The sequence below is a fragment of the Pinus tabuliformis genome, chromosome J (assembly GCF_031772625.1).
Source record: "Pinus tabuliformis cultivar Carrire ecotype Pingquan chromosome J, CPIR1, whole genome shotgun sequence".
Taxonomy (NCBI): domain Eukaryota; kingdom Viridiplantae; phylum Streptophyta; class Pinopsida; order Pinales; family Pinaceae; genus Pinus; species Pinus tabuliformis.
Genome location: NC_142295.1, coordinates 573,236,539 through 573,263,145, shown reverse-complemented (window position 1 = coordinate 573,263,145; position 26,607 = coordinate 573,236,539). Strand labels below are relative to the sequence as shown.

General features: G+C 41.0%; 1 protein-coding gene across 1 annotated transcript in view; it reads left to right on the top strand.

The window, feature by feature from the left end:
• LOC149228285 (Serine/Threonine-kinase) overlaps positions 1-24,616 on the top strand; it is a 110,993-nt gene extending 86,377 nt beyond the window's left edge. The window contains exons 4-5 of the mRNA XM_089375664.1: positions 23,698-23,775; positions 24,000-24,616. Of these exons, the coding sequence (XP_089231790.1) occupies positions 23,698-23,775; positions 24,000-24,191 (270 nt within the window). The 3' untranslated portion in view covers positions 24,192-24,616. The remainder of the gene's footprint in view (positions 1-23,697; positions 23,776-23,999) is intronic.
• Positions 24,617-26,607: the final 1,991 nt, after the last annotated feature.

Here is a 26,607-nt window from a genome sequence, read left to right as displayed (position 1 = left end):
TTCTATTCCTAGATGATTTGTCAAAATTTATTTTTACTTTCGATTGATTTTTACAACAATGCTCAAATGCTCTTCTTCTGGTTTCATCCAATTCTACAATTTGGTCAATCCTGCATTGCACAAAATCTTTATCAGATGTAAAACTTTGTAGCAATTGGTAAGCTGGTAACCTCAAATGCACAGGAAGGGTAACATCCAAGCCATAAACTAACTCAAAGGGACTCTTCCCAGTAGAACTCTTCTTTGTAATCCTATCAGCCCACAAAACATATTTAATTTTACTATCCCATGCCCGTTTGTTATCCCCTACTATCTTCTTGATTATGGTTATCAAATTCTTATTACTAGACTCTGCTAAGCCATTACCTTGAGGATAGTAGTTTGATGAATGGGATAAAACAATGCCATACTTAAAGCAAAATGATGAGAATTCAGCAGAGCTAAAAGCCTTGGCATTGTCGGTGGTTATTTTGGCAGGGACACCAAAACGAGTGATAATCTTATCTTCAAGAAAATCTATCACTACTTTTTCGGTGGCGTGTTTTGTAGGGATGGCCTCTACCCATTTAGTAAAATAATCAGTGGCAGTTATAATCCATGAGCAGCCATTACTCGAATTTTCATTAAATTTCCCTATAAAATCCAGCCCCCAATGTTGAAAGGGAGCCTCCACGACCATAGGCTGAAGAGGCAGTGGCTAACTTCTGCTTCCCAGTGAATATTTGACAAGCTTGGCAACCTCTAACATACTTGTGCACATCAGCAAAAATAGATGGCCAAAAATAACCAGCCCTCAAGATTTTGTGGGTAGTAGTCTTAGCAGCATAATGCCCTCCACAAAATCCTGAATGAAACTCAGATAGAAGCTTTTTGGCTTCAACTTCATCAACACACCTAAGTATTACCCCCTCCGGATTTCTCCAACCCAGACCATCCTTCATAATGCAATATTTAGTTGCTCTAAGCCTTAATGCTCTTCTCTTATGGCTAACTAAATGGTTAGGACATGATAAATTTTGCAAATAATAAATAATGTCTTTATACCATTCAAGTTGACCCAATTTTTGAAGTTTTGATGAAGTTAATTCCAAATCATTTTGACAAATCATTCCTATTGCTTTCTCATTTCCTTCAGTCAAGATTTTGGCCAATCCCTGGCCTTTCACAAGCTTGGTAGGTCTAATATCCAAATCGTACTCCTGAATCTTCGAGACCCACCTAGCTCGAGTTCCTAAGCAATCAGCTTGGACTAAAATATCCTTTACAGCAGAGTGGGGAACAAATGCAATTATCCTAGAATACCCTACATAAACTCTGAACTGTTTAAGAGACTTGACTAAAGCATAAGCTTGTTTCTCCATGGTGCTATACTTCAACTCAGACCCTTGGAGGGACCTACTCATAAAAGCAATAGGCTGCTCATGCCCTTCATTATTCTTTTGAAGCAACACCCCAGCAATAGTATCTTCGGACGCAAACGAGAAAATCAAAAACTCCTTTGAATAATCAGGGCTTATTAGAACAGGTGCTTTGACAATAGAATCCTTTATTTCCCGAAAACCTTTTCTACTCTCATTTCCCCAAACAAACTTAACATCTTTCTTTAAGAGGGTTTGGATGGGTTTGACAATCTCAGCATAATTTGGAATGAACCTTCTAAGAAAATTAATCTTTCCTAAGAAGGATTGAAGAGTTTTAATATTATGAGGCAAAGGAATCTTTTGAATAGCCTCAACTCTTTCAGGGTCAATCTTGATCCCATCCTTTGAAATGATGTGACCAAGCAACTTCCCTTCAGTCACTCCAAAAATAGATTTAGCAGGATTTAAGGATATTCCATACTCTCTACACCTATCAAAAATTTGCCTTAGGTGGCTTATATGGGAAATTCCATTTTTAGAAAAAACAGTTAAATCATCTTGATAGATCTCAAGAAATTTCCCAATTAAACCCTTAAAGGCATAGTCCATAGCCCTTTGAAAAGTTGCTCCAGCGTTCGTTAATCCAAAAGGCATCCTTAAATATTCAAAAGTACCCCATGGTGTGGTGAATGTTGTCTTATGCCTATCCTCCTTTTTCACCAAGACTTGGTTGTATCCTGAAAATCCATCTAACAAAGACATCATTCCAGATCTTGTTACCCTTTGCAATAATGTTTCCATATTAGGTAAAGGGTAATTATCTTTTTTACATGCTAAATTAAGATTTCGAAAGTCTACACATAGCCTGATTGATCCATTCTTCTTCCTCACAATAACCAAATTTGAACACCATGTGGAATGCCTAGTGTGAGCAATAATACCAGCCTGAAGCATCTTTTGCAATTCCTTTTGTACCAAGGGGGCTAACTTAGGATTGATTTGCCTAAGTTTCTGCCTAAAGGGTTTGGCATTTTCGTCCTTAAGAGGGATAGTATGTTCCATAACATCTTCCCTATAACCTTTCAACTCATCATATGAAAAAGCCAAAACATCTCTATATTCATGAAGTAAATTTATCAAATTCTTCCTTTCTTGCTCATTGGTACCCTTGCCTATTTTAATAACCTTTGGGTCATGAGGGGTACCAATATTCACTTCAATGAATTCCCCTGGGCCAATTTTCTTATCATCTTTTCTCTTTGATGCATCATGTCTGTCAAACACTTGCTCCAAGGCTACACGTTCCCTAGGAGTAGGATTTGTCACCACATTACACTCCTCATAATCAGATCCTTCCTCTTTGTAGCCAGCCTTAAATTCAGAAAATTCCTCCATGTTATTTAAAAAACGAACCACCTGGCTTTCATCATTAAAGATTTGCTAATGCTCTAGATTGTCAGGAATTGATGGCCTAAAGATAATTTCCATCTTAATTTTATCATCCACCAAGTTCTCTCCAAGTTGTAATGTAGATGCAGCAACAGCCAGCTCATCAGCTTGTTTATTTCCTTCCCTAGGAATTGCTTGAAGGTCTAATGCATCAAAATATTCCATATTATCCCAAACAGCATTTCGATACTTCTTTAATCTATCATTCTTGCATGCAAATTGATTCTTAGTTTGAAGAATGACTAGATCAGAATTCCCCTTGATACTAAGCAACTTTATCCTCAAGTCTTTTGCCAACTCAAGACCCAACAATAGAGCCTCATACTCTGCTACATTGTTGGTCGCATCAAATTCCAGTCTATAGGCAAACTTGAATATGTGACCAAGAGGGGAGGTAAGGACAATTCCAGCACCCTTACCATACCTAGAATGGGCACCATCAAAATTCATGTGCCAAACTCCATCTTTTTTACAATCAACCTCCTCCTCCAAAGGAGGAAAAGAATTAGCCAGGATAGCATAGTTTCCCAAGTTATCAGATTCATACACAATTTCATTATGAGGCTCCTTGGGATTTTCTATATGAAACTTTCTCTCCAATTCCCTATCCAATCTAACCATGATGCCCTCACTATTAGGGATGGTAGCATAACTTAAATCCATTTGCAAACTACCCCCAATATCAGCTCCCCACTTTCTAGACAATAACATCCCCCAAGCATCAGGCACATCAATCACCACAATATCCATGGTGATCATAATGTCAGGATGTACAGCTAAGTGGACTTGAAGATCTTTTATCAAACCACACACTTCAATGATCTTTGAATCCATTGCACAAATGTTGTGGTAGGGTCTAGAAATCCTCAAATTTAACTGATTCATGACTTTCTTAGTCATGACACAAGATGATGCCCCAGAGTCAAACATACAATTGTGTAAAAGCATTCCATTGACCAACATAGTTATGAAAAAGGGTTGGTGGTCTCTGTTATCTCTACACATATCACTACTTTGCAGAGTGATAGGGGCATCCTCATATCTATCCTTAGAAAAATTAGACATTTCTTTTCCATTGGGAGCATCAATGGCTTTCAACAATTTATATCTTTGGGAGGGAATCTTCATGATTTCAGTGACAGGAACTAAAATCTTAGCATTATTAATCCATCCTCCCAAGTCAATATTCAACTTCGATGTGGGTGGAGTGAAAGTTTTACTATGATTTCTTTCTTTATTCTTGGCTATCTCTAAAATTTGAGTTGATGAAGGCTTCTCTCCATATAATTCAGTGATCCTATCCAAATCTTCAAAATTATTTATACTATAGGAGGATGGAGTCTTTTTATTTACCTTCTGACTACTCTCCATAACTCCCATCCAATTTTCCAAGGACAAATGATGCTCTTTTCCAACTACATTGATTTGTTCACTTGTTCCCATCATATCTCCTTCTTGGATCCTTCTTGCATAAGGACAAGTGAGTTCATCATGTATGTCATCGCAAGGTCTACAATAAGGCATGGAATCATCAACTAAGTTTGTAGACTCGAGTGGATTAGGTGGCCTATGGTCATTGGGAGGTCCTATTTTTTGCCATCTATCATTTACTCTATTTGGGAATCTCCCACCTTGATTTCTTTCCATGGCCACTAATTGATTTTGGATAGCATTCATTTGACTGGTGTGATTTGCCTCCATACTCTTGATGAGTTGGGTTAACTCCTTAATAGGATCATGCGTAGTCTCTTCTTTGGACTTGCCTATGGAATCGTTTGGTTTCGATGGCCCTCTATTGAAACCAGGAATTTCAGATTTTCCTGATTGCTTTCTAGCCCTTTCTATCTTTAAGGCTTCAGATTGAGCTACACTCAGATTCGTAGGCTCCTTCCTCCTCAACTCATAGGCAGTGTCAACCCCAAAAGCATCTAGATATGAGCATAAAAGAAATTCATCAGGAGGTTTAACAGTAGCAGGCATGCTTTTTACTAATTCATTGAATCTCTTGTTAAACTCCTCCATGGTCTTATTCTCATTTTTCTTCATGTTGCTAATGGCATTGATCAAATGCCTATTTTCCTTCTTCTCTCCAAACTTATTTAAAAATGCAGTCAGAATGGCTTGTAAAGAGTTATATGAGTTAGCAGGTTTCTCAGTGAGCCAATCAAGAGCATCCTCTTCTAAAGATAAAACAAAAAGCCTCATCTTCACATCCTCATAATTAGCAGTGTTACACCATTTAAAGATACAAACATTAAAGTTTTTCACATGTGATGTAGCACTAATGGCATTGTTACCTTGAAAGGAAGGCAACTTTTCAATAGCCTTGTCAGGGATATTGTGAGGATAGCCATTTATGTTAGTAAAGTCACAAGGAGCAAAAAGATCATTTATGATGCTAGGCTCTACTTGTTCTTGAAAAAGCAAATGAATATCAGAAATAGCCTCTTGCCCAAGACTAGCAAGAGCTCTACTACGAGAAAGTCTATTCAACCTCTCTCTAAAAACCCTTTCAGGATCAGGAGAGGGGCTAACTAGACCACTTGAATTTCTCCTAGTAGAGACTCTTGCAAAATTTGGATTGAGTGGAGTCGCCATTTGAGCAAGAATCTAAATCTAAAGTTCAAAATGCTGAAACCAAAAGGTTAGTCGATTTCCCAGGTACAAGAAAGCTTGTCCCCGGCAACGGCGCCAAAGATGTTGACCCTGCCGCCTACACCTACCTACAGGTCAGTGAGAAAAGCCTTCAACCCCACAAGGTGTGGTTGGTGGCAGGGAACTCAGAGAAGGGGCTGTCACACTAATCCCAACTCTCTCCGTTTGAGCTATCTCCTAGGTTAGCTAAGGGGGGCGGTCCCTAATGGAAAGTTAAGTTAAAAACAAAGATGTGAGTTTCTAGGAGAATTGTTAGAGCTAAATAGATTATTTATTTAAGATTTATAAGCAAACCTGATATGAGCAATAACCATAAACACATAAGATAAGCATGAGATACATAAACAACCAGTGCCTTCAAAGTATTGCTATTTGAGAAATGAAATTTTTTATTTTATTTTTGCTTAGAATGAAGTCAAATGCTTTCAAATGAAAGCCCAAATAACCTTTGACTTGGGTTTCCCAACGGAAAAGGGTTACTTAGCTTATGCTTTAGCTTTCTTCTTTAAACTTGAATTGCTTCCAGGAACACCTGTAGGAAAGCAAGCAAAAGAGTTAGCGTGCAAAAAAAATAAAAAAAAAATAAAAAATACAGCCTCAAATGCTAGATAAAACCAATATACACACAAATGAAAGAAGAAAATATGGGATAATTTTTCAAGATAGAAAATAAACAAAGGGCTCAGGAAACCTCCTCTTAAATAAATCTTTTGATGTCTTATGAGATTGTTGGCTTGAACAACTTGTGGGACCTTTGATATCTTTGGAGGTGACTATTCCAACCGAAGAAGTCCTCACACTCCAATAGAGTTGGCAACCTATCCTTTGAAACACAAAAATGCCTGCAAACCAATTGTTAGCGCAAAAGAGACTTGGCATATAGAGACCAAGTTGAGTTTGTCATTCAACCGAAAATGACAAACTACAACAAGAGCACAAAATATACCAAGCCCAAAGGAGATTTGAGATAGCTGCAAATCTCTCCTCCCTGGACAATAATGCCTTCAGGCAAATGCACAAAAAAAAAACAACTAGATAGCAATGTATAATCGAATGAATAATAACATTAAATGACACAGGGATACCTCATCAACCAAAGAATGCACCACAAGAGAAGCTAGTAACCCCAAAGACTTTTATTTATTTATATAAAAGTTGAGTACAAAATCTAGCAGTGTCTCCGCAAGCCCAACAGCTCATTCTATCGATGACAAATGAGAGCTCAAGACTCATATAAATAAGAAAATGGGAGATGATCCCAAGGAAAATTCCAATGACAAGTGGAGATGGATTGACAATCCCAATGTAGAAAATCAAATCACAAGTGGCAAGCTGACTGGCTGTAGGCAGAAAACTTGATTCCTTGGCTGTCCATCGAATATCCTCAAATCTGTTGTGTGTTTGGCTGCCTCTAAACTGCTGTTGACACCTCAAACAGCCAAGCCAACCAACTGCTGTGTAAGCTGTTATGAAAATCTGCGTATTGGCTGATTTGCGTGGAGCTGGACTGAACTGCGTATCATCCTTTTTCGCTGGCAATAACATATCCCTGCGCTGATCCCATGGGCTGATATGTATGTGAGTGGGAGACAAGTGAGAGTAAGTGGGGGACAAGAACTGTCCCATGTGGCAGTTCTGTCCCCACTCAAACTTTTCCAAATCTGTGAGCTTAAAATATGCATAAACTGCTGCGTATAAACTTCACTGCTCCATGAGTTTTAGTGGGGGACAAGTGGGAGACAAAGTCTGTCCCATGTGGCAGTTTTGTCCCCATTCAAACTTTAATTTGCACCAACATATTGAAATAAATAAAATTATTTGAACTTTAGCCATATGTAATATTTCAACGTTGCCTCTTTAACTTAACGTTGGATCATTTGACTTGCCACTTGGAACTTTGACTGATTTTCCTTCATGTGGTGGGCCCCACATTGCTACTGCATCACCCTTGATATTCCTTTAACTTTCCATGTCAAAATTTGATTTATTTTGACTATGGAAAATTTCTAAATTTTTCCAATTATTCAATTTTTTGATTTTTTTCCTCATTTTTGCCACTGTCATTTGAAAAATCGGCTTTTGAGGGGCTCTAAGTCATTCTTTGACCCCCAAAGTGGGTCTTAGGATAATGCTGGGCCTCTGAAGATGAATTTCGAGTAGTCATACACCCCAGACATTTCCTAAGGCCACTTATCTACACCATTACATAGAAAATAATTAAAAAAATCCCGTTTTGCGGGAAATTTTTAATTATTAAAAAATCCTACTTAGACCTAGCCAAATTCCACGAAACATTTTGTGTGATCTAGTATGGTAATATACATCGACTCTAGACACCAAGATGTGTCAGGGGCTCAATCTTCAAACCGTCACCCCGGCTTTGGGGTAAAACATGAGTGAAAAAATCCAGAAAATTATCCGCCTCTGAAAAAGAAGGGATAATTAACCGGATAAAAAAAACACTCCAAGGTGTACTCATTTGCTGATCGAGTCCCAACATCCTAGGCCTGTTACAAATTCAAAACTCATCATAACTAGTATCACTTATTACAATTCCCCGTAGGGTGTGGAATCTGGGTACAAGAAAGATGATGAGAAGATAGAAGTAGAGTTAAAAAACTCTGTTGACTGATGATATCTGATGGTACAAGTGTCCTCTGGATCATCCTTGGGCATGGAGTCTTCACATAATCATCAGGTGCCACTCCAGTGGTCAACAGTTCCCAATCACTTTCTTGAGGCATGAGACATGGGAGACTGGATGGATTTTTGCAGAGGGTGGCAAAGCTAGCTTGTAGGCGACTTCTCCGATGTGCTGAAGTACTTGATACGGTCTGTAGAATTTTGGAGATAATTTCTGATAACCCTTATCTTTGAGTGATGTTTGCTTATATGGTTGCAACCTCAAAAATACTTGATCCCCTTCTTGAAATTGGCGTTCTGAACGATGTTGATCTGCTTGTTGCTTCATGCGGTTTTGAGCTTGATGTAGATTCTCTCTGAGGTGGGCCAGCATGGTTGTGCGGTTCTATAGGAGTTGATCCACTGCTTGTACCTTCGAGCATACCTTGATATAAGAAGTAGGGGAAGGAGGGAGTTGACCATAAACTGCTTCATAGGGAGTCATTTTGGTGGTGGAATGATAGTGTTATACCACCATTCGGCTAGAGGTAACCATTGTACCCATAGATGTTGCTTTTCTGAAGTGAAACACCTAAGGTAGGTCTCCAGACATTTGTTGACTGCTTCAATTTTACCATCAGTTTGGGGATGATAGGAAGTACTGAGTTGTAGTTGGGTACCTTGTAGCCTGAAGAGTTCCTGCCAAAAGTTACTGGTGAAGATTGGGTCACGATCAGACACAATGGAAGTGGGCATGCCATGCAATTTGAAGATCTGGTCCATGAAAGATTGAGCTACCAAAGTCGGTGTAAAAGGGTGGGGTAGGGCACAAAAATGAGCATACTTAGAAAGTCTGTCCACAACCACCATGATGACTGACTTGTTGCCTGACTTCGGAAGACCTGTAATGAAGTCCATAGAAACCTCCATCCAAATTGAGGCCGGGATGGGCAATGGCTGTAATGTGCCTGGGGATTTGACTGTTTCTCCTTTGTGGCGCTGACATACGTCGCACTCAGCTACAAAAGTAAGAATGTCCTTTTTCATGCTTGTCCAAAAGAATGAACGTCGAGTGTGAGCATAAGTCTTCTGAAAGCCTGAATGGCCTGCAGTGGGAGATGAGTGCAACTCCGCCAAAATGCGACTTTTGATGGTGGATGTTGCTGATATCACGACTCTGTCCTTGTAGCAAAGAATCTCATCTTGCCAAGAGTAGCCCGCTGTGGAATTTGGATCCGCCTGCAATTTATTAATGGGTTGGGAGAGTAAAGGATGTGAAAACCATTTCTTGCGAGCCTCTTCAATCCATTTTGGAATGGGAAGGGACATTGCGAGCAAGGTGCTTTCCTCCTCAAATTGGCGTGATAACGCATCTGCTACGACATTTTCGCGCCCTTTCTTGTAAATTATCTCATAATCATATCCCAACATTTTGGTGAGCCATTTATTTTGTCGTGGCGAGGATAGGCGTTGCTCCAAAAAATATTTAAGGCTTTGATGGTCTGTGGGGATTTGGAAACGTTGTCCTAATAAGTATGGTCGCCAGGTATCAACTGCATGTAAGATGGCCATCATCTCCTTCTCATAGGTAGATTGTCCTAGATTTGTCCCACTTAGTTGTTGGCTAGTGAAGGCCAAGGGTTGACCTTCCTGCATTAAGATTGCCCCAATACCCGTACCTGAAGCATCACATTCAATCACAAAAGATTTGGTGAAATCGAGTAGTGCTAATACGGGAGTGGAACACATGGCATGTTTGAGAGCTACAAATCCCTGTTGTGCTTCATCATTCCAGAGAAATGAATTTTTCTTGAGAAGGTGAGTGAGGGGTCTAGCAATGCGACCATAATTGCGGAAAAATTTGCGATAGTAGCCTGTGAGACCCAAAAATCCTCTCAAGCTCTTCAAGGTCTTTTGTTGAGGCCAATCCTGCATTGCCTGGATCTTTTTGGGGTCCACCCTAACTCTGGAGCATTTGCAAGAGCAGATCTACATGCTGAAGATGTGTGGCCTAGGTGCGGCTGTAGATGAGGATGTCGTCAAAGAAAACAAGGACAAATTTTCTGAGATATGGTTTGAGCAGGTGGTTCATGAGGCTTTGAAAAGTGGATGGGGCATTACAAAGACCAAATGGCATGACCAGGAACTCATAATGGCCTTCATGAGTTCGGAAAGTAGTCTTTGGAATGTCTACTTCTTTCATGCGAATTTGGTGATAGCCCGAGCGAAGGTCGAGCTTAGTAAAGAATTGAGCCCCATTTAGTTCATCCAGCAAATCATTGACAACTGGGATGGGAAATTTATCTTTGACTATCAACTTGTTGAGGGCCTTGAAGTTTGGACACATATGCCATTCCCCATTTTTCTTGAGCACCATGACCACAGGCAATGAATAAGGACTAATGCTAGGATGAATGACGCCTGCTTCCAGGAGTTCCTTGATGATTTTTTCAATTTCATTCTTTTGGGCGAACATATATCTATATGGTCGCACATTTGGTGGTTGGGCCCCTGGGACCAAAGTAATGCTATGATCATGTTCCCCTCTCGAGGGTGGAAGCTCATGAGGCTTTTCAAAGATCGACAGATGGTTGTTTAAGATCTGTTGCATCTCATGATGAATATGAAGAGAAGTGGGTTCGAAGGCCTTGATGGCATTAAATTGGGCTATAACTCCATGGTGGCCCTTTTTTAACAATTTTTCCATCCTATGCACGCTGATGATAGAGGGAGCACCCACCTGGAGTCCGCGGAGGGTATGTGTGTGGTTGTTTTGTTTAAAGCTCATATTTAACTCTTGGAAATCCATTGTGATTGGTCCAAGTGTGCGAAGCCATTCGGCACCCAAGACAATGTCACACCCTCCCATGTGTATGGAAAACATGTGGGTCTTTAACTGATAATCCCCCATTTGAAGTTTGACATTTTCACAGCGGCCTTCACATTTCATTGTCCCCCCATCAGCAATTTGGACCTAGAAATTAGAGACTGCTCTAACAAAACAATGCACTGCTTCAGCGACTCTTTGATGGATAAAGTTATGTGTATTACCACTATCAATCAAGACTACTACAGGGCGATGCTTAATAAAGCCTTTGATTTTGAGAGTTTGGGGAGAAGAAATCCCTGCCAAAGCATGAAGCGAGATAACTGGTTCTTTAGGTACATTGTCTGGCTGGTTGTCCTCATCTTCCTCCTCTGGTTCCTCAAGTGGTGGGGCTTCCTCTGTTGAACTTTGATCAGTGGCATCAATTTGAAAGAATTTGGGCTCCTTGCATTTATGCTCGGGGGAGTATTTCTCATCACAGTAGTAACACAATCCTTGCTTTTTTCTTTCCGCCATTTCCGCTGGTGACACCTTTTGAACCTTGAGTGTTTGGGTAGTGCTTTGAGCCTGGATGGGGCGACCCTTGGCTATGAAATTTGGGCAATTGGACTGGGCTGCTAACACACTTTCTACTTCACGAGCTATCTTGCAAGCATCCAGCCATGAGGTTGTGTGTTGCAGTCGGACGTGGGCTTGTATGGCTTCTTTGAGATCACTGACAAAACATTCCAAGTAGAACTGATCATGTAGACCTCCTGTGCGGAAGGCTAAGGCTTCAAAGGTTGTAATATATTCGTTCACTGTTCCTGTCTGTCGGAGCTTAGTAAGACGACCCAAAAAGTTAGATTCATGGTCAAAGCGATCCGTAAGAGCTTTTGCGAATGTCTGCCAAGTCACGAGCCTTCCATAGCAACGTTGATGCCACTGCCACCATTGCCATCTTTCATTATCCAAGTACATGCTACCCACACTAAGCTGAGTCGCATCATCTCTGATGTGATTCAGTGTGAAATATTGCTCCATTTGTGCTAGCCATGTGGCTGGATGAGAGCCATCAAATTTATACATGTCCAGCTTGGGTGGTCATGTCTGGGACTGTTGGTGGTTGCCAAAGAGGTGAAGAGAATGGCTAGACTCGCCCTCAATGTTTTCATTGAAAGCATATGCCTTCGAGTGTTCCTTTGACTTGCCCTTTGTGAGTGTGTCAGCTAAGGTCTTGAGCGACGTCAGTACTGCGTCCAACTTGTGTTCAAGGGTGTCGATCTTCTCATTGGCCATAGCTTGAGCTTTGGTTTGTACCATGCACCGATCCGGTGCACTTAAAATTTGGGACCGCCCGAAATTTTTGATGCTAACAATTGAATGGTACCACCTTGCTCAGCTCGTCGACCTGATTCTTATGGGCTAAGTCTCTTATAAGCGTCCCGGGAGGCTCTCAGACTTAAACTTTTTTTTTTCTTACTCCGAAAGGAGTTTTACTCCTCGCTTAGGAATACTGCAAGTCAATTCTGCCCAATGTCCTGCGAGAATCGCGCCCAAGTATAGGAGCCCACACAAATAGTCTGATCTGTCGGCTAACCCTTAGCTGCAGAGTATGAGTAGGAATGTGGCCGTGATCGAACCCCTGTTGCTAGACCTGAATGGTGGATCTGATAGATCTGAATGGCAGAACTGATTGTTGCGGCTGCGACAGAACCCCACCTGCTAGATTGGATCTGGCAAAGAGGATGCATGATCTAGAGAGAGACAAGGGAACTATGGTCTCAAGGAGTTGTCAGGTGCTACAGATCGCAATATACATAAGGGTTTGACAGTAGTACTCGGCCCATTCTTTTAGGGCACTAACCAAGGAGGATCACCCGTACCCTTAGTCGTACAACTCGACTACTGTATCATACGCGCGAGTAATCTCCCCGAGTGTTGTTCTCAGTGTATTGTAGCAGCAAGACGACCGACGGTTTATCTATGGCGAGGTTTCAAGAGAGCCTAGGGGGGCTTCCGATATACCCAGAGGGTACTTGGAAGACAGTCCGTGCGCGGTTTTGTCTAATGTGCTACTACTCGAAGGGGTACCCACAGGGGTTACAAGGGAGTCCAACCAACGTGACCACCTCTTGTATTTCTTGTGTGCATGCCTCCCCAAATCTGCAGGTTTATGCGCTCAATGACAGATCTCGTGGTTTAAAGACACCAGAACACGTCTCTAGCCAATTTTTTTTCTTCTAAAAATGGAGATCCCACCGGCCCTTGAAAGCACTCTGATACCACTTGCTATGCTCTTGACTTGCGAGAAGATACCAGAATACCAAACATGCGAAGAAATATACCCAGAACACAGAACAATAAGAAAGAACAACAAGTATTTTATTATTCAGAAAGGAAAGCAATGTTCACTTGCCTCTTCGAGTGGGCAACCTCCAACAGAGCTGGGCTCAATTACAAAATAAGACACGATGCTCCTCGAGGGGAGTCTCTATCCTTTATATGGGATTCATACATGCAATACCATGGGTCAATACCATGGTTCTTATTAATACCATCTATCTAATACCATGGCCCATTTGCAACTAATTGTGGCCCCTTCTTTAAATGCGGGTCAACCACTTACAATTATTAATATGGGCTTTATTGACTCTTTACTTAACTATAATTACTATAACTACAACTTGACCCTATTACATAAATAAGGGGGTTAGGGTTGGACCCTAACACCTTGAAACCACAAGTGGATCACTAAAGACATAAACAAATAATCACTCATATATTTAAGCAAGTAAATATCGCATTCCAACATTCACCCTTAACATACAATTGGGAAAGATGTGATAAAAAATGGGCAACTTAACATTACATTAACACCCCTCATAATGGTTATTTTGAATAGGGAATGCAACCATGACCAATGATGACAGGACAAGGATATTTTCCATTGGAGAATTTGAGTGATCGATCAATTAAACCAAACCACTGATAGGGTGTTGTGATAGCGTAACCTTGTTGAACGTGTAAATTTGTGATCACTAGCCTATGGATTATACTTGTATCTTGTTGAGATGTTTGCATGACCATGAAGGATGTCACTCAAAAAAAAAGTGGCTCTCCTTTAACAAATAGAGCAAGGCATTTGAATTTTGGATATTGCACTAGAGAAGAAAAATATGGAAGGAAGAGTATATAATTGGAGATCCTTCAAGTTAGTATTTTATAGCGATAAAGATGTAGATTGAATAGGGTAGATGGCCAATTGCCTAAACTAAACTACAAAGAGTGTATATTGGAATTGAAATTTTTGATAGAACTTTGTATTAATGTCCACTGAAAACCAAAATAAGTCAAACAAACTAGAGAAATTGGGCATTATGATTATTACTCATGAGAGATTGGTCATGCTTGAATGCCTTGATCCTCTATGCAACTATTCCCTCAAAAATTAATAGATCTTAATGTTGAGCTATGAAAGCCCTGCACATGCTTAAATAATATCCAAGTCAAAGAGGGATGTGTAAGAGGCATCCCTAACTATAATGTTCCTTTTAGGGAAATACAATGAGTGTGTAAGAAATGACTACAACGACAATAAACCACACAATAACTAGATACAAATAACACTAAAAATATAGCAGAAAATCACTGGTTTACTTTTATTAATCCATAAAAGGGGAGTACATCTAAGATATAATAATGGAATCTGGGTTTGCCCAGCAAGCTGAGCAAAACCCATAAATGTATGGCTGTCACGAGTGACGGAATGCTCTGCCAAGTTGATGTAGATAACCTAGTTAATAAACTGCAGCTGGCTGGCTACTGAAACATGAGTTTCTGCTCTGAATATCACCCAGATAACTTTGAAATTGCAGCCACATGCTCCTCTCTCAGAACCTAGAAATACCCAGAAAGGGTTTGGTCCAACTCCAAACCAAAACTGCACCCACAGTGATGCGAACTTCCCAGTTAACTAGCAATACCCCTGCTATAAGAATGTAGGATTCTAGCCTGAATATTGCCCGGAAAATTCTGTAAAATTCGCTGGATCCTCCTCTCAATAAACCTAGAAATCCTTTGGGCCGATTCCAACTTCACCCAGTGACCCCAAGAAGTGTGTATGGTCCTACTGGTTGCCAGTGTGAGTTGTAAGAAGAATATCTGCTGTAGAAAGCCCCTTAATTCTTGCCTGGAAGTTTCTCCTCCTGTATCTGCTAACTTCTCCTCCCCAAATCTCCTTATCTCTCCTAGCCAACTCTTCCCTAAAATATCCTGCTCTCTATGACTGCATTAAAGATGCCCAATAGCCCCTGCGCTGGCCCAAATTGGGACAATTCAGCCCTCCAAAATGCTGCACCTCCGGTCCTGCAAATTGAAAAGGAAAACTTTCCCTTCTTATTGGTGAATTTCCTGCAAAATCTTAGGCCCAACCACCACTTCTTTTCGGCTCTATTCAGCCCCACGAATTCTCCTTATGCGCCCTCGGAAAAGTACGCACCAACTAGAAATAGTCTGCAATGTAGCTCCTAAAGAAGCCTTGGGATGGACTCCTTGCTCTCCTAGGGTGACAATCAAAGTTCACCGAAGGTAGAGGTGGAATTCTCGCTTGGAAATTCCTTGTGCTAAACAACACTGGTAGTCTTGGCTAAGCAGCTCAAGATAATTTGTGTTAAGGAGTTAAACTGCCCAAGCATCCCCAAAAGTGAGGCCCTCAAGCTCTATTTATAATTTGCTGGCCTCTTCTCTCTCTTGTGGTCCGCACTCTCTCTTTCTCTCTCCTAATTTGCACCCCCCTTTTTCCTTGGTGGCTCCTCTCTCTCCAAATTCACCTCTTCTTTCTCCTCCTCTTGTCACTAGTGCGGGTTGCCTCCTTTGGGTCAAAATCTCTATTCTTGTGGCCCCACATTCCACTAAGGCTATAGTTTTCCTTTTTCTCCTAAGTCCCAATGCCGAAAATGTTTCCTCTTTCCAAAATTGTCTGTAATGCGGAAAATAAAAATTGGGGACATTAGAGTCCTCCTTGCCAAAAATTGCTTGTCCTCAAGCAATGCCTGAACAAGCGCCCTCTCTATCTGTTGATCCAAATGGCTATTGCAAATGATACCGGGGTCCCAGCTGTGCCACTGATTCATCTCTTTCCCCAACACTATCTTGTCATTAAAAAGTCCCTCGATACCAGGATCCCAAGCCATCTTGATCAATGTGAAGCACCCCTTGCTCCACTCACTGTCCAACCTGGTATAGGCACCCAAAGGCCTCCGCATGCCGTCAGTGAGTAGAGCATCATGATAATATAAAGTCTCGACCAACTCCTTGTGCAACTACTCTACTGAGTCATCCCTCTCATACACTCCAAGGGTGAACTCCTAAAGATATAATCCGACCCTTGTGGGGATGATCCCTCGCCCACATGAGCTCCTCCTGATCTCCTCCTATAGATCATTCCTCCATGTTGGTGAAGTCCCCCATGCCAATGACGAATCACTAAAATCTAGTGGAAGAGCTAGATGATCTCCCCCTATAGTAACAAACTCACCCCTAAGGGTAGTTGAACTATCACATAATGCGATGCCAAGATCCCATGCCTGTCACATAATGAACTTGCCTTGTTTACACTGCAACATTCAGTCATGACTGACTGCCCAACATGCTCGTACCAGAGCCTCCTCTCCTGTAACTCTCAACCATAATATATGTGATGATTGAGGCTATGCCCAACTTGCCAAGGAGACTTAACAATGCCAAAGCCTATCACCCCATGGCTGGCCCTAATCCTGAGCAACAACCTGCCTCACCATATGATTAAGACCTCGGTGATCCCCCATGTGTCACCCTGAGAATGAACCAGATCACCTGCTATCCTGATCGTACTCACTAAGAAATGGAGTGTCCCACCAATCATATGGATCCTTGGATCCCATAGCCATAGTGGAGGTCCACAACTCCCAATCCTCATTGCCTGCTGCTGGGACCCCTTTGTGCCTCGTCTCTGACCCTTGTCTGTATCCAATAGATGGGCATAGAGCATCAAGAATCTGTCTCGTGTATGACAAACTGCTTTGCTCCTGCCAAACCACACAACGAAATTTGTTATTCCATCTCTAGATGATGTGCCCAGATACTCCTTGGAGCCTAGGCATCCTCCTGCCAATGAGGACTACCATCCCCTGTACCTCATGCTCACATAACGCCTCGGGCTATCCTGCCAAAAGTGCATCTTGTAGCTCAATCACGGTCACCTCCTTAAGTGTGAACTCAGGAGTGGAACATACTCTACCTTTGCAACAAACCATGCACTAACCGAGGCTGTACCTGTTAGCTCGTGCCCTGACCAAATGACACCACTGGGAAGTCTCTCTCTGGATACTCTATGTCCCATTCAACTGTCTCGAATGAGCCTCCCGCATCCTGCTACTCGCGACGAAGGCATCAATGGGCAACACCCAACTCCTTTGCACTTGCAAGTAATGTGGAGGAGAAACAAACATGTGAATCCCTATGGATATCATCAAATGATTCTCATCTGCATACCTGTCAATCCTGGGTAAGCTACACCCAATGGCATGCCTGTCGTCCCTATCAAGTGATCTCCTTGGAGGTAACACTCCAAAATCGCACGGGCCAACAACACAAACACTGCATACGGCTAAGTATCCCTGCACCTCCATGCCCCTTGGCACATGACTGCACCCAGTTGTACACCTCTGTGCACTGTTGAACACCACTACCCGCTGCCACATCATCCCGAATTCGCTGGCACCCCTCCTGTGACATATTAGCTGTCACTCCATGCAGAAAATTGAGGTGGTGTGAATTTCTCCTCCTACTCCATAGTGCAAGCCCACATATCACGACACTCCACCATACACTCTGTGCTCCTCCACAGGCCACTGTTCATTGCTGCATAATCCTACACACCACTGGATGCCCTGGTCTAAGGTTGAGGCAGTATGTGTCAGTCCACACCCTACCGGTATCACGAACTCCACTATCGCATCACCATACCCTCTGATGTATGGATCTCCCCTCCAAATTCCCCTTGAGAGACCTGAGAGGTGAATCTCTCTATGTTCCATTGGCGATGCCACCACTGTGCTGCTCCTTAGTGACCGTTGTGTCCCAACTAATTGCGGAGAGTCCTTGGTCCCAAACAACGCACTGTCTGGTGGCTTGGCAATGCCACCTCCTCCGACATACTCATGCTAGAGTATGCTGATCATCCTACAGTCCCATGTACACCCAACATGCCCGGACAACCCACAGAGTTGGCCTGCTCCCTTGTCAATCCAATCCGTCACTATTGCTTATGGAGATCTGAAAGTGTGTGGGCGCTCGGTCACTGGATCCATCGCAATGCTAATACCGTCACTTACCAAGCCCATGTTGTGGCGTGGAATTCCACCCAGATATCAACAACAGTTTGGCCCTCGGGCTCCTCTGGTAACCCACGGCCCCTGCTGGACTATGATCCCAACCATGGATATATCCAGGCACCTAGCTGGCTCCACCAGATACCAACTCAATATCTCTTGCCATCCAATCCCAAGAGAGGGATCGAATGCACGAACACTCATACACGGAACAAGCCCTCCATCCTGCGAATGCTGCACCCTACGCAGCTCATGTTGCCTCGTTTCGTTAGTCTAGTCAACACATATAATCTACCTAGGTAACACAACCTCTCTCTCACCAACGTGCATAGGCAAGCCAACAATGTTGCAAGCCCCATCTAGCAGCATCGTTAGGGACGCCAATCGTTCCCCAACGCGAGTTAGCTTGGCCACTTGGCACAAACCGCTCTCATATCCTCCAGTTCATCATTTTGCTGTAGAATGGCCTCCCAGATTGTCTTGGCCTTCTTCCCCAATGCTAGAAGGCTGGACCTACGCTGTTGAATCTGCTGTCGGCAGCGATCGTCAAAAATATTTGTCACAATTTTGGATCCCTCTGTACCTATCGACACCTCATTAATGGGTATATCTCTTGGCACCTCACCAACATACTGTGGGCTGCTATCACCTGAAAACCTGGACACGACCCTAGACACCTCATCAATGGATACCTCAACAATGGATGACATCTGTGTGTCTCTTGGCACCTCGTCAGCGGATGGCCCTATGGGTGTATGCTCTACTCTCTCCCCCAAGGTGTCAGTCAGAGCTATCAAAGGAATCTCCAACAAGGGTGACTCTTGTGTCATTCTGGGTATATCTACATGCTCCTCACAATCCTGCGTGCCCTTAGCCTCATGCTCAACCTCCTCCTCAAGCTTGTAGTTAGTGTACCTCTGTCCTAGGCCCCATAATCTAAAGTAAGATCTCCTTTTGGTCCCATCATGTAACTGCTCTCGTCCTGTCCACTCCCTTTGAGGAGGTCTGTTTCCTTGACTTGTTGACTTTCCCCACATGGTGTAAATGGCTTCACCCCCATGGCATGCACACCTCTAGAGTCTCTATCACAAAAATGAAGATGGAACTAGTCCATTATCTTCCTCAACTATGTCGACATCTCATCGTTCTTGTGGATCCCGTCCCAGAGTTCCTGTATTCTCCCTCGCATCATTGGTCTATCTATGGCTCCACCAAACATTATGCATGCATACCTAACTCTTCCATGATCTCGCTGGCTTCCCCACAACTAACCAAGATCATGCTCTGATACCATTGTAATGTTCCTTTTAGGGAAATACAGTGAATGTGCAAAAAATGAACTTGAAACAACAACAATAAACCACAAAATAACTGGATACAAATAAGTTAATAACACTAAAAATTTAGTAGCAAATCACTGGTTTATTTTATTAATCCATGAAAAGGGAGTACATCAGAGATATAATAATGGAACTTGGGCTTGCCAAGCAAGCTGAGCAAAACCCATAAATGTATGGCTGTCACGAGTGATGGAATGCTCTGCAAAGCTGATGTAGATAAACGTAGGTAATAAACTGCTGCTGGCTGGCTACTGAAATAGGACCGCCCATATCACTCTAAAATTGCAGCGAAATGCTCCTCTCTTAAAACCCAGAAATACCTAGAAAGTGTTTGGCCCAAATCCAAGCCGAAATGAACTCACAAAGTGATGTGAACTTCCCAGTTAACTAGCAATACACCTTGCTATAAGAATGTAGGATTCTGGCCCGAATACTACCCGGAAAATTCTGTAAATTTAGTTAGAGCCTCCTCTCAATAAACTAACAAAAACCCAGAAATCCTTTGGGTTGATTCCAACTTCACCTGGTGACCCCAGGAAGTGTGTGTATGGCCCTACTGACTGCCAGTGTGAGCTGTAAGAAGAAAATCTGCTGTAGAAAGCCCCAAAATTCTTGGCTGGAAATTTCTCCTCCTCTATCTGCAAACTTCTCCTCCCCAAATCTCCTTATCTCTCCGAGCCAACTCTTCCCCAAAATCACCTGCTCTCTATGACTGCGCTGAAGAAGCCCAATAACCCCTGTGCAGGCCCAAATTGGGACAATTCAGCCCTCCAAAATGCTGCACCTCCGGTCCTGCAAATTGAAAAGGAAAACTTGCCCTTCTTATGGCTGAATTTCCAAATTCCTGCAAAATCTCGGGCCTAACCACGACTTCTTGCTGGCTCTATTCAGCCCCACGAATTGTCCTTCTGCGCCATCGGAAAAGTATGCACCAGATGGAAATAGTCTGCAATGTAGCTCCTAGAGAAGCCATGGGATGGACTCCTTACCCTCCTAGGGTGATACTCGAAGTTCACCGAAGGTAGAGGTGGAATTCCAGCTTGGAAATTCCTTGTTCTAAACAACACTAGTAGTTTGGCTAAGCAACTCAAGAGAACTTGTGTTAAGGAGTTAAAATGACCAAGAATCCCCAAAAGTGAGGCCCTCAAGCTCTATTAAATTTTAATTTGCTGGCCTCTTGTCTCTCTTGTGGTCCCCACTCTCTCTCTCTTCTAATTCGCACCTCTTCTCTCTCCTCCTCTTCTCACGTGTGTGAGTTGCCTCCTTCGGGTCAAACTCTCTTTCCTTGTGGCCCCACATTCCACTAAGGCTATAATTTTCCTTTTTCTTGCTAAGTCCCAATGCCGGAAATGTCTCCTGTTTCAAAAATTGTCTATAATGCGGAAAATCAAAATCGGGGACATTACACTAACATGAAAAATGAGTACATAAAACAACATGAAATATGTGACTTACATGTAGGTTTTCCTAGAGAGGAAAACCCTGTAAAGGGAAGGAGAGCTAGTAAAGGGACATACACTAAAAATAAGGTGCGAGTGCCACAAGAGGACAATGGGGGAGTTAGCTCTGCTTATCTAAATCTGCAGTGCATATGTCAAAACCATGTGCCTACCAATTAATTTCCTCTGGTGAGTGGTCTAGATTGATAGCCCTTTGGAGTAATCCTAGATGAGGCATCAAAACATTCCTGATGGTAGTCGGGTTGGAAGCTGAAGAAGTAGAAGAGGTCCTAATATTGCGGGTCAATGTACTCCTAGTAGAAGGGAAGCAACTAGTAATGCATCTTTGAATAGGTTTCCTGCAGTGGTGACCCTCATCAGCAGATTTAGTCCTCCTAGGAGCCCTCAATGTGACAGGTTCTGGAGCCCAGCTGGTGTAGGCTAAGGAGCAATGTTGGATGGCCTTAGGCATTGGTAAAGTTAATGTTTTAGTGTAAACAGGTCATTGTAAAGAAAGATATTTTATAATTGACAGTGGTTAAATGAGTTTGTGAATTACAACTTTTCCTCACGGAAGTACAGAAGGCACTATCCTGCGGGGAGTGTATATGGCAATATATTAATGTCCAATGATGATTGTAAGCAGTCAATAGGTCTAGAAAGTGATTCTGGTAGATGATATTGAGGGCATTGTGTAGCTTCATCCGTTAGCATGAGTGTGTGCATTGTATGTGTTTAAGGAATTATTGATTTGGTGTTCCATGTAATTTGTTGAATGTTCTCGAAATTGGAATTCTTCGAAGGATTGTGAAGTTAACTAGGCGTACATTAATTTTCCAAGAGGTTTCCAGGTAATATCATTTGGTCTTTCAAACAAATAGTGGCAACCTTCGTCAATTCTCAATCATGTGTAAGCTACTACTACTTTGATAGTAAATAAAAAAATAGTTCACGTGCAACTAGATGGTGTTAAAAACTTAAATATCATTCATATGTTTAGGATTCAAATTCCCAGGTTACAAGAAGTCTAGGTGGGATTGGCTACAGTTAAAGATTCTCAAATTTTTAGGATTCTGGGATTCATGGAATTAAGGATTCTTCCTTGAAGGATCTTTTAAGGAAATGGACACTGGAAAAACGAGTTGCAACTGCAAATCGAGTGCAGTTGCAGCACTAATCATAGAAGATTTTATTACCTTCGGGTTTAATATCTAACATGTTTTGGTTGGCTTACATCAAAGTAGTGCCAGTCTTGATATCTGTTTGAACCATAAAGATCTATTTTTGCTATAACGTGTGTTTAGATGCATGCGTTATGTTTTCTTCAATGTGGTTAAAGATGTCGTGCTTAGTTTGTTGCTTCCCAGAATGTTGAGGCTGGTGCATCTTCAGTAGAGAATCAATGGAGTGGACATCACTTTTTTAAAACTAGTTCAAAGCAGTCTCACCAACTTAAGCTTTGTTTGTCATTAATGTATATAATAACTGAAGTGAATGATTGATTACCTTCTAAGGAATCCAAACATTCTGTTAATTTCCTTTCTCTGGTGGCCACCGCTAAGTGGATTGTAGTTCAACATGACTGCAGTTATTGGATTTGCAATTTGTTGAACTATTGTCAATTATTAAGCACTTTTGAGAACTAGATAAAACAGCAGAGTATTAGCCCTGTGATATTGGCTTAAACTTCCTTTTGGAGATAAACTATTGGGAATTTCCTTTCTTGGGTCTGAAGAGAGTAAGGCCTATTTCAAATTGAAAAAAAAATTGTTGTGAGTTTGTTATTTGACCAAGATTGACATGGAAATGATCTTTAGCAAAGGGAGTTTTCCTTAACATAATATGGTATGGTGACATTTGTGCCTTGGCTTCTGAGCGACTGTCAAAATATATCCATATGTAGATCAAAAGACATTTTTCATGTCGATATTTCTGTGGTAATATAAGTGCTTGGGGCTTCAACAATAGTGTGTTTATCATGTGTGAAAGGTAGTTTCATATATTAATCAATGTATTCTGTGAAGGCTTCATTTGCGTATGTGGTAAACTAATGCAATTAAGAAAACAAATTAACAGTAGAATTGAGGTGAATTGACATTAAGTGATCCCTGAAAGAATCATATACCAAGTATAAAATAAAATAAGTATTCATTGAGCAAGTCCTGTACCAAAATGTTTTGGTTAAGTGAATAACAACAATATGAATTGCCTGAAATGATATCTTGTTAAGGGCGAATACCAAGGACTAGTGAAGGTAAATGCGTTTAGGCACTTTGCATGGGAGTATCTGAGCTGAGGTGAATTGACATTAAGTGATCCCTGAAAGAATGATATACCAAGTATAAAATAAAATAAGTATATCATTGAGCAAGTCCTGTACCAAAATATTTTGATAAAGTGAATAACAACAATATGAATTACCTGAAATGATATCTTTTTAAGGGCTAATACCAAGGACTAGTGAAGGTAAATGCGTTTAGGCACTTTGCATGGGAGTATCTGAGCATACCGTGTGCCATTTAGTGGTACGGATTATGGTGAGGTTTGAAAGAGGATTTGTGCCTTTTGGAAGGGTATCAGGCTTTCCCAAATCTTGACTCTTGACTAATGATTACTTTGAATTTTTGTAACATGTTTCTCATTTCTACGCAGACTCGTCAGCTGGTTGATTCAAACTCATATTGGTTTTCGATCCCAAACATTGGATTGCTGCTAAAGAGCCTGAGTCAGGTATTTTTTGGCCTTTCCTTTCTCACTTCAGATGGATGGCATGTTATACTAAGCGAGGCAAAAGAAGATAATCTTTACCTTATTGTTTTCTAAACGGGACCTCAACTTTGCAATTTCAACAATTTTCCTCTCGCTGTTTCATTTTCCTCTCGCTGTTTCATTTTCCTCTTGCTGTTTCACTTTATTAGGGTTATATGATGCTTCATGAACTATCTTCTTGTCAGGGTCGAAAGGAGCTCCAGTCTTTTTTAAATCGGAGGAAGTACAAAGAAATGTTGTTGTCACCTTTAGAGAAAAGGCGCCTGAGATTTTCACAACTAGACATGAGATTTCATCTGCGAGATTTGATAGGTTCTGGCCACCTCAAAATTGTTCAAACCCCTGCAGGGTCACTTGTACGAGTTGCCAAGGAGTGAGGCACATATAGGTGTGGTGTCAATGAAATTTATTTTTCAGGTCCATTGCCACATTTTCAGGACCACAGAGGTATCTTTGATGTTTTATTTCATTATTACTTGATTCTTTATTTTTTAATAATCGATTTATAAGTTGTTAGGTTGCCGACATTAATGCCCCAAATTACTTGCAAGAAATCCAATGTGGGAAGGTAATTTCGATCTTCACTGATTTAGTTTGTAAGTAATAGGCTTAAAAGGTAGCCTGGCACTTGCTTTATGTTTATATTAATTTTTTTAATAGCTACAAGTCCATGAAGATGGATCGGTTCAATGTTACATTCATGTTGATTCAGTAGTGGCAACCATATTTGTTAGCAAGCCCAAATTGCCAATATGTTCAAATCATTGATTTCAGTTTTTTGATGCTGGATAACCTTTTACTCTTTGTGTTCTACATCGGTAACCGTTAGTTGTTAGATCAGTCATATGGTATGTTCTCAATACTGTAGTTGAAATAGATACTTCTCTTGGTGGACATGGTGTCTCATGGCAGTCTTGTGAGAATGGAACATAATTCTCTTACTGTTCAAATGCGTGTATGAACATGTTTAAGAAAAGAGCTTTTCAATTGGCAAGGATAATACAAGGGAGAGACTTCATATTGAACATAATAGGGTGAAGCCCATTTGTGATTCCAATTGTTTAGCTTCGTCTGAATTTGAGAACCGCATCTAAGTAGGATCTCAACAAGGCAAAAAATGAAAACAAGTATTTGTCTAGAATTGTTGTACTATAATTTGCAATAATACTTTATATTCATTATAAGAATGTGTATCACTGGTAGCAAACACTCCTCTCCTCTCCACGCCTAATTTAGTAATTTAAAATGTTACATTTGCATTTTTCATGACGCAAGTTTTAGATCTTGATGATAAAGTATGCAACAATCTTCTCAATACAAACTTTTGACAACTTAAACCAAAATGATAGTAAACTCATGCAAGAAACTTGCACAATGCTAAGGCATGATGTTAGTTGAATACAAAGTGAACAAACTGTGTGAACGGATATCAAAATGCTCATGTTGCCTCCAAATCTTTTCAAAAAATTGACTCGACGTTATTGTTCAAGAAAGTTACGTCAATCACATTTAGAGTTTTACAAGGAATACTAGTTTTACATGCTCATATCCTGTTAAGTACATTGGCATAATATTCAAGAACGTTGGAACTTTTAATGCAAAACATCTTTGATATGTTATGGAATAACAAAGAAGAACTTATTCAAGCCATAATTCGGTTATTCAATTTCCACATACACGTTTCAACATTCACATTGTTGAATAAATTTTATAGGCGTCTTTGAGTGTTATATAAGCCCGATTTTCACGGTCTTCCCCCACTCTGTTCTGATTGTCAAAATCAGATTTCACGAGTATCACAAGATCTTAGTTTAAGCACTTTTGGTGAGTGGTGATGTGTTTCTAACACGTTCTTGGTCTCGAACAGTGAAACTTCAAATCAATATTTATCATACAAATATTCATTTATGGGATCACAAATAATAAAATGTAATATCGCTTTTTTTTTGAATGTCAATGAGTAAGACCTTTTCAGTAGCCTATTCTATTCCAGTAGGTTAGGGAAAAAGGGGGATCCATTAATATACTGTAAAAATTATTTTGAATGTCAATGATTAAGACCGATTCAGTGGCCTATTCTATTCCAGTAGGTTAGGGAAAAAAGGGGATCCATTAATATAATGTAGAATGCCAATTAAGTTTAAAGAGCAACATGAAGAACTGATAGTGAGTAATTAAATTAATTAAATTAAAGAGTGATCATGGAGAAAAATAAGAAACTTTTATAAAGTCACTTTATATTATTATTGAGGGGAAAAACGTAAAAAAAAGGGATGGTATTATGTTAATTTTAAGTATGTTCTATGCTGATAGCAAATTTACTTCAATTTTTCATATTAGCTCAATATCAATTCCCAATTAGCAATCACATTTAGCATCCTAGTAAAATGCAGATAGAACATAAACATAAATCGCAAAAGACAAGCCAAGACAAGAGGACACAAGATGTGGGGAAACCCTTGATCAATTCTTCTTATGTTCTTCAATAGTTCAACAGAGAGAGATAATACATATACATCAAAAGTCAACATTTTGACTTGTCATAATAAGAGCAGAGATCTTCTCTAAGAAGATGACACATGAGGTAGTTGATCCGAACACAGGGGATTCCATCACCTTGCTGTACCTATCACTGTGCTGCAACATGCTGCACCATCACTGAGTTGTACCTCATCATGCTGTACCCAACACGCTGCTCTTCATCATCATGCTGCACTATGCATCACTGTGCTGCACCATTGTCACTGTGCACTATGCTGTACCATTTACTGTTGTACCGATCACTGTGCACTA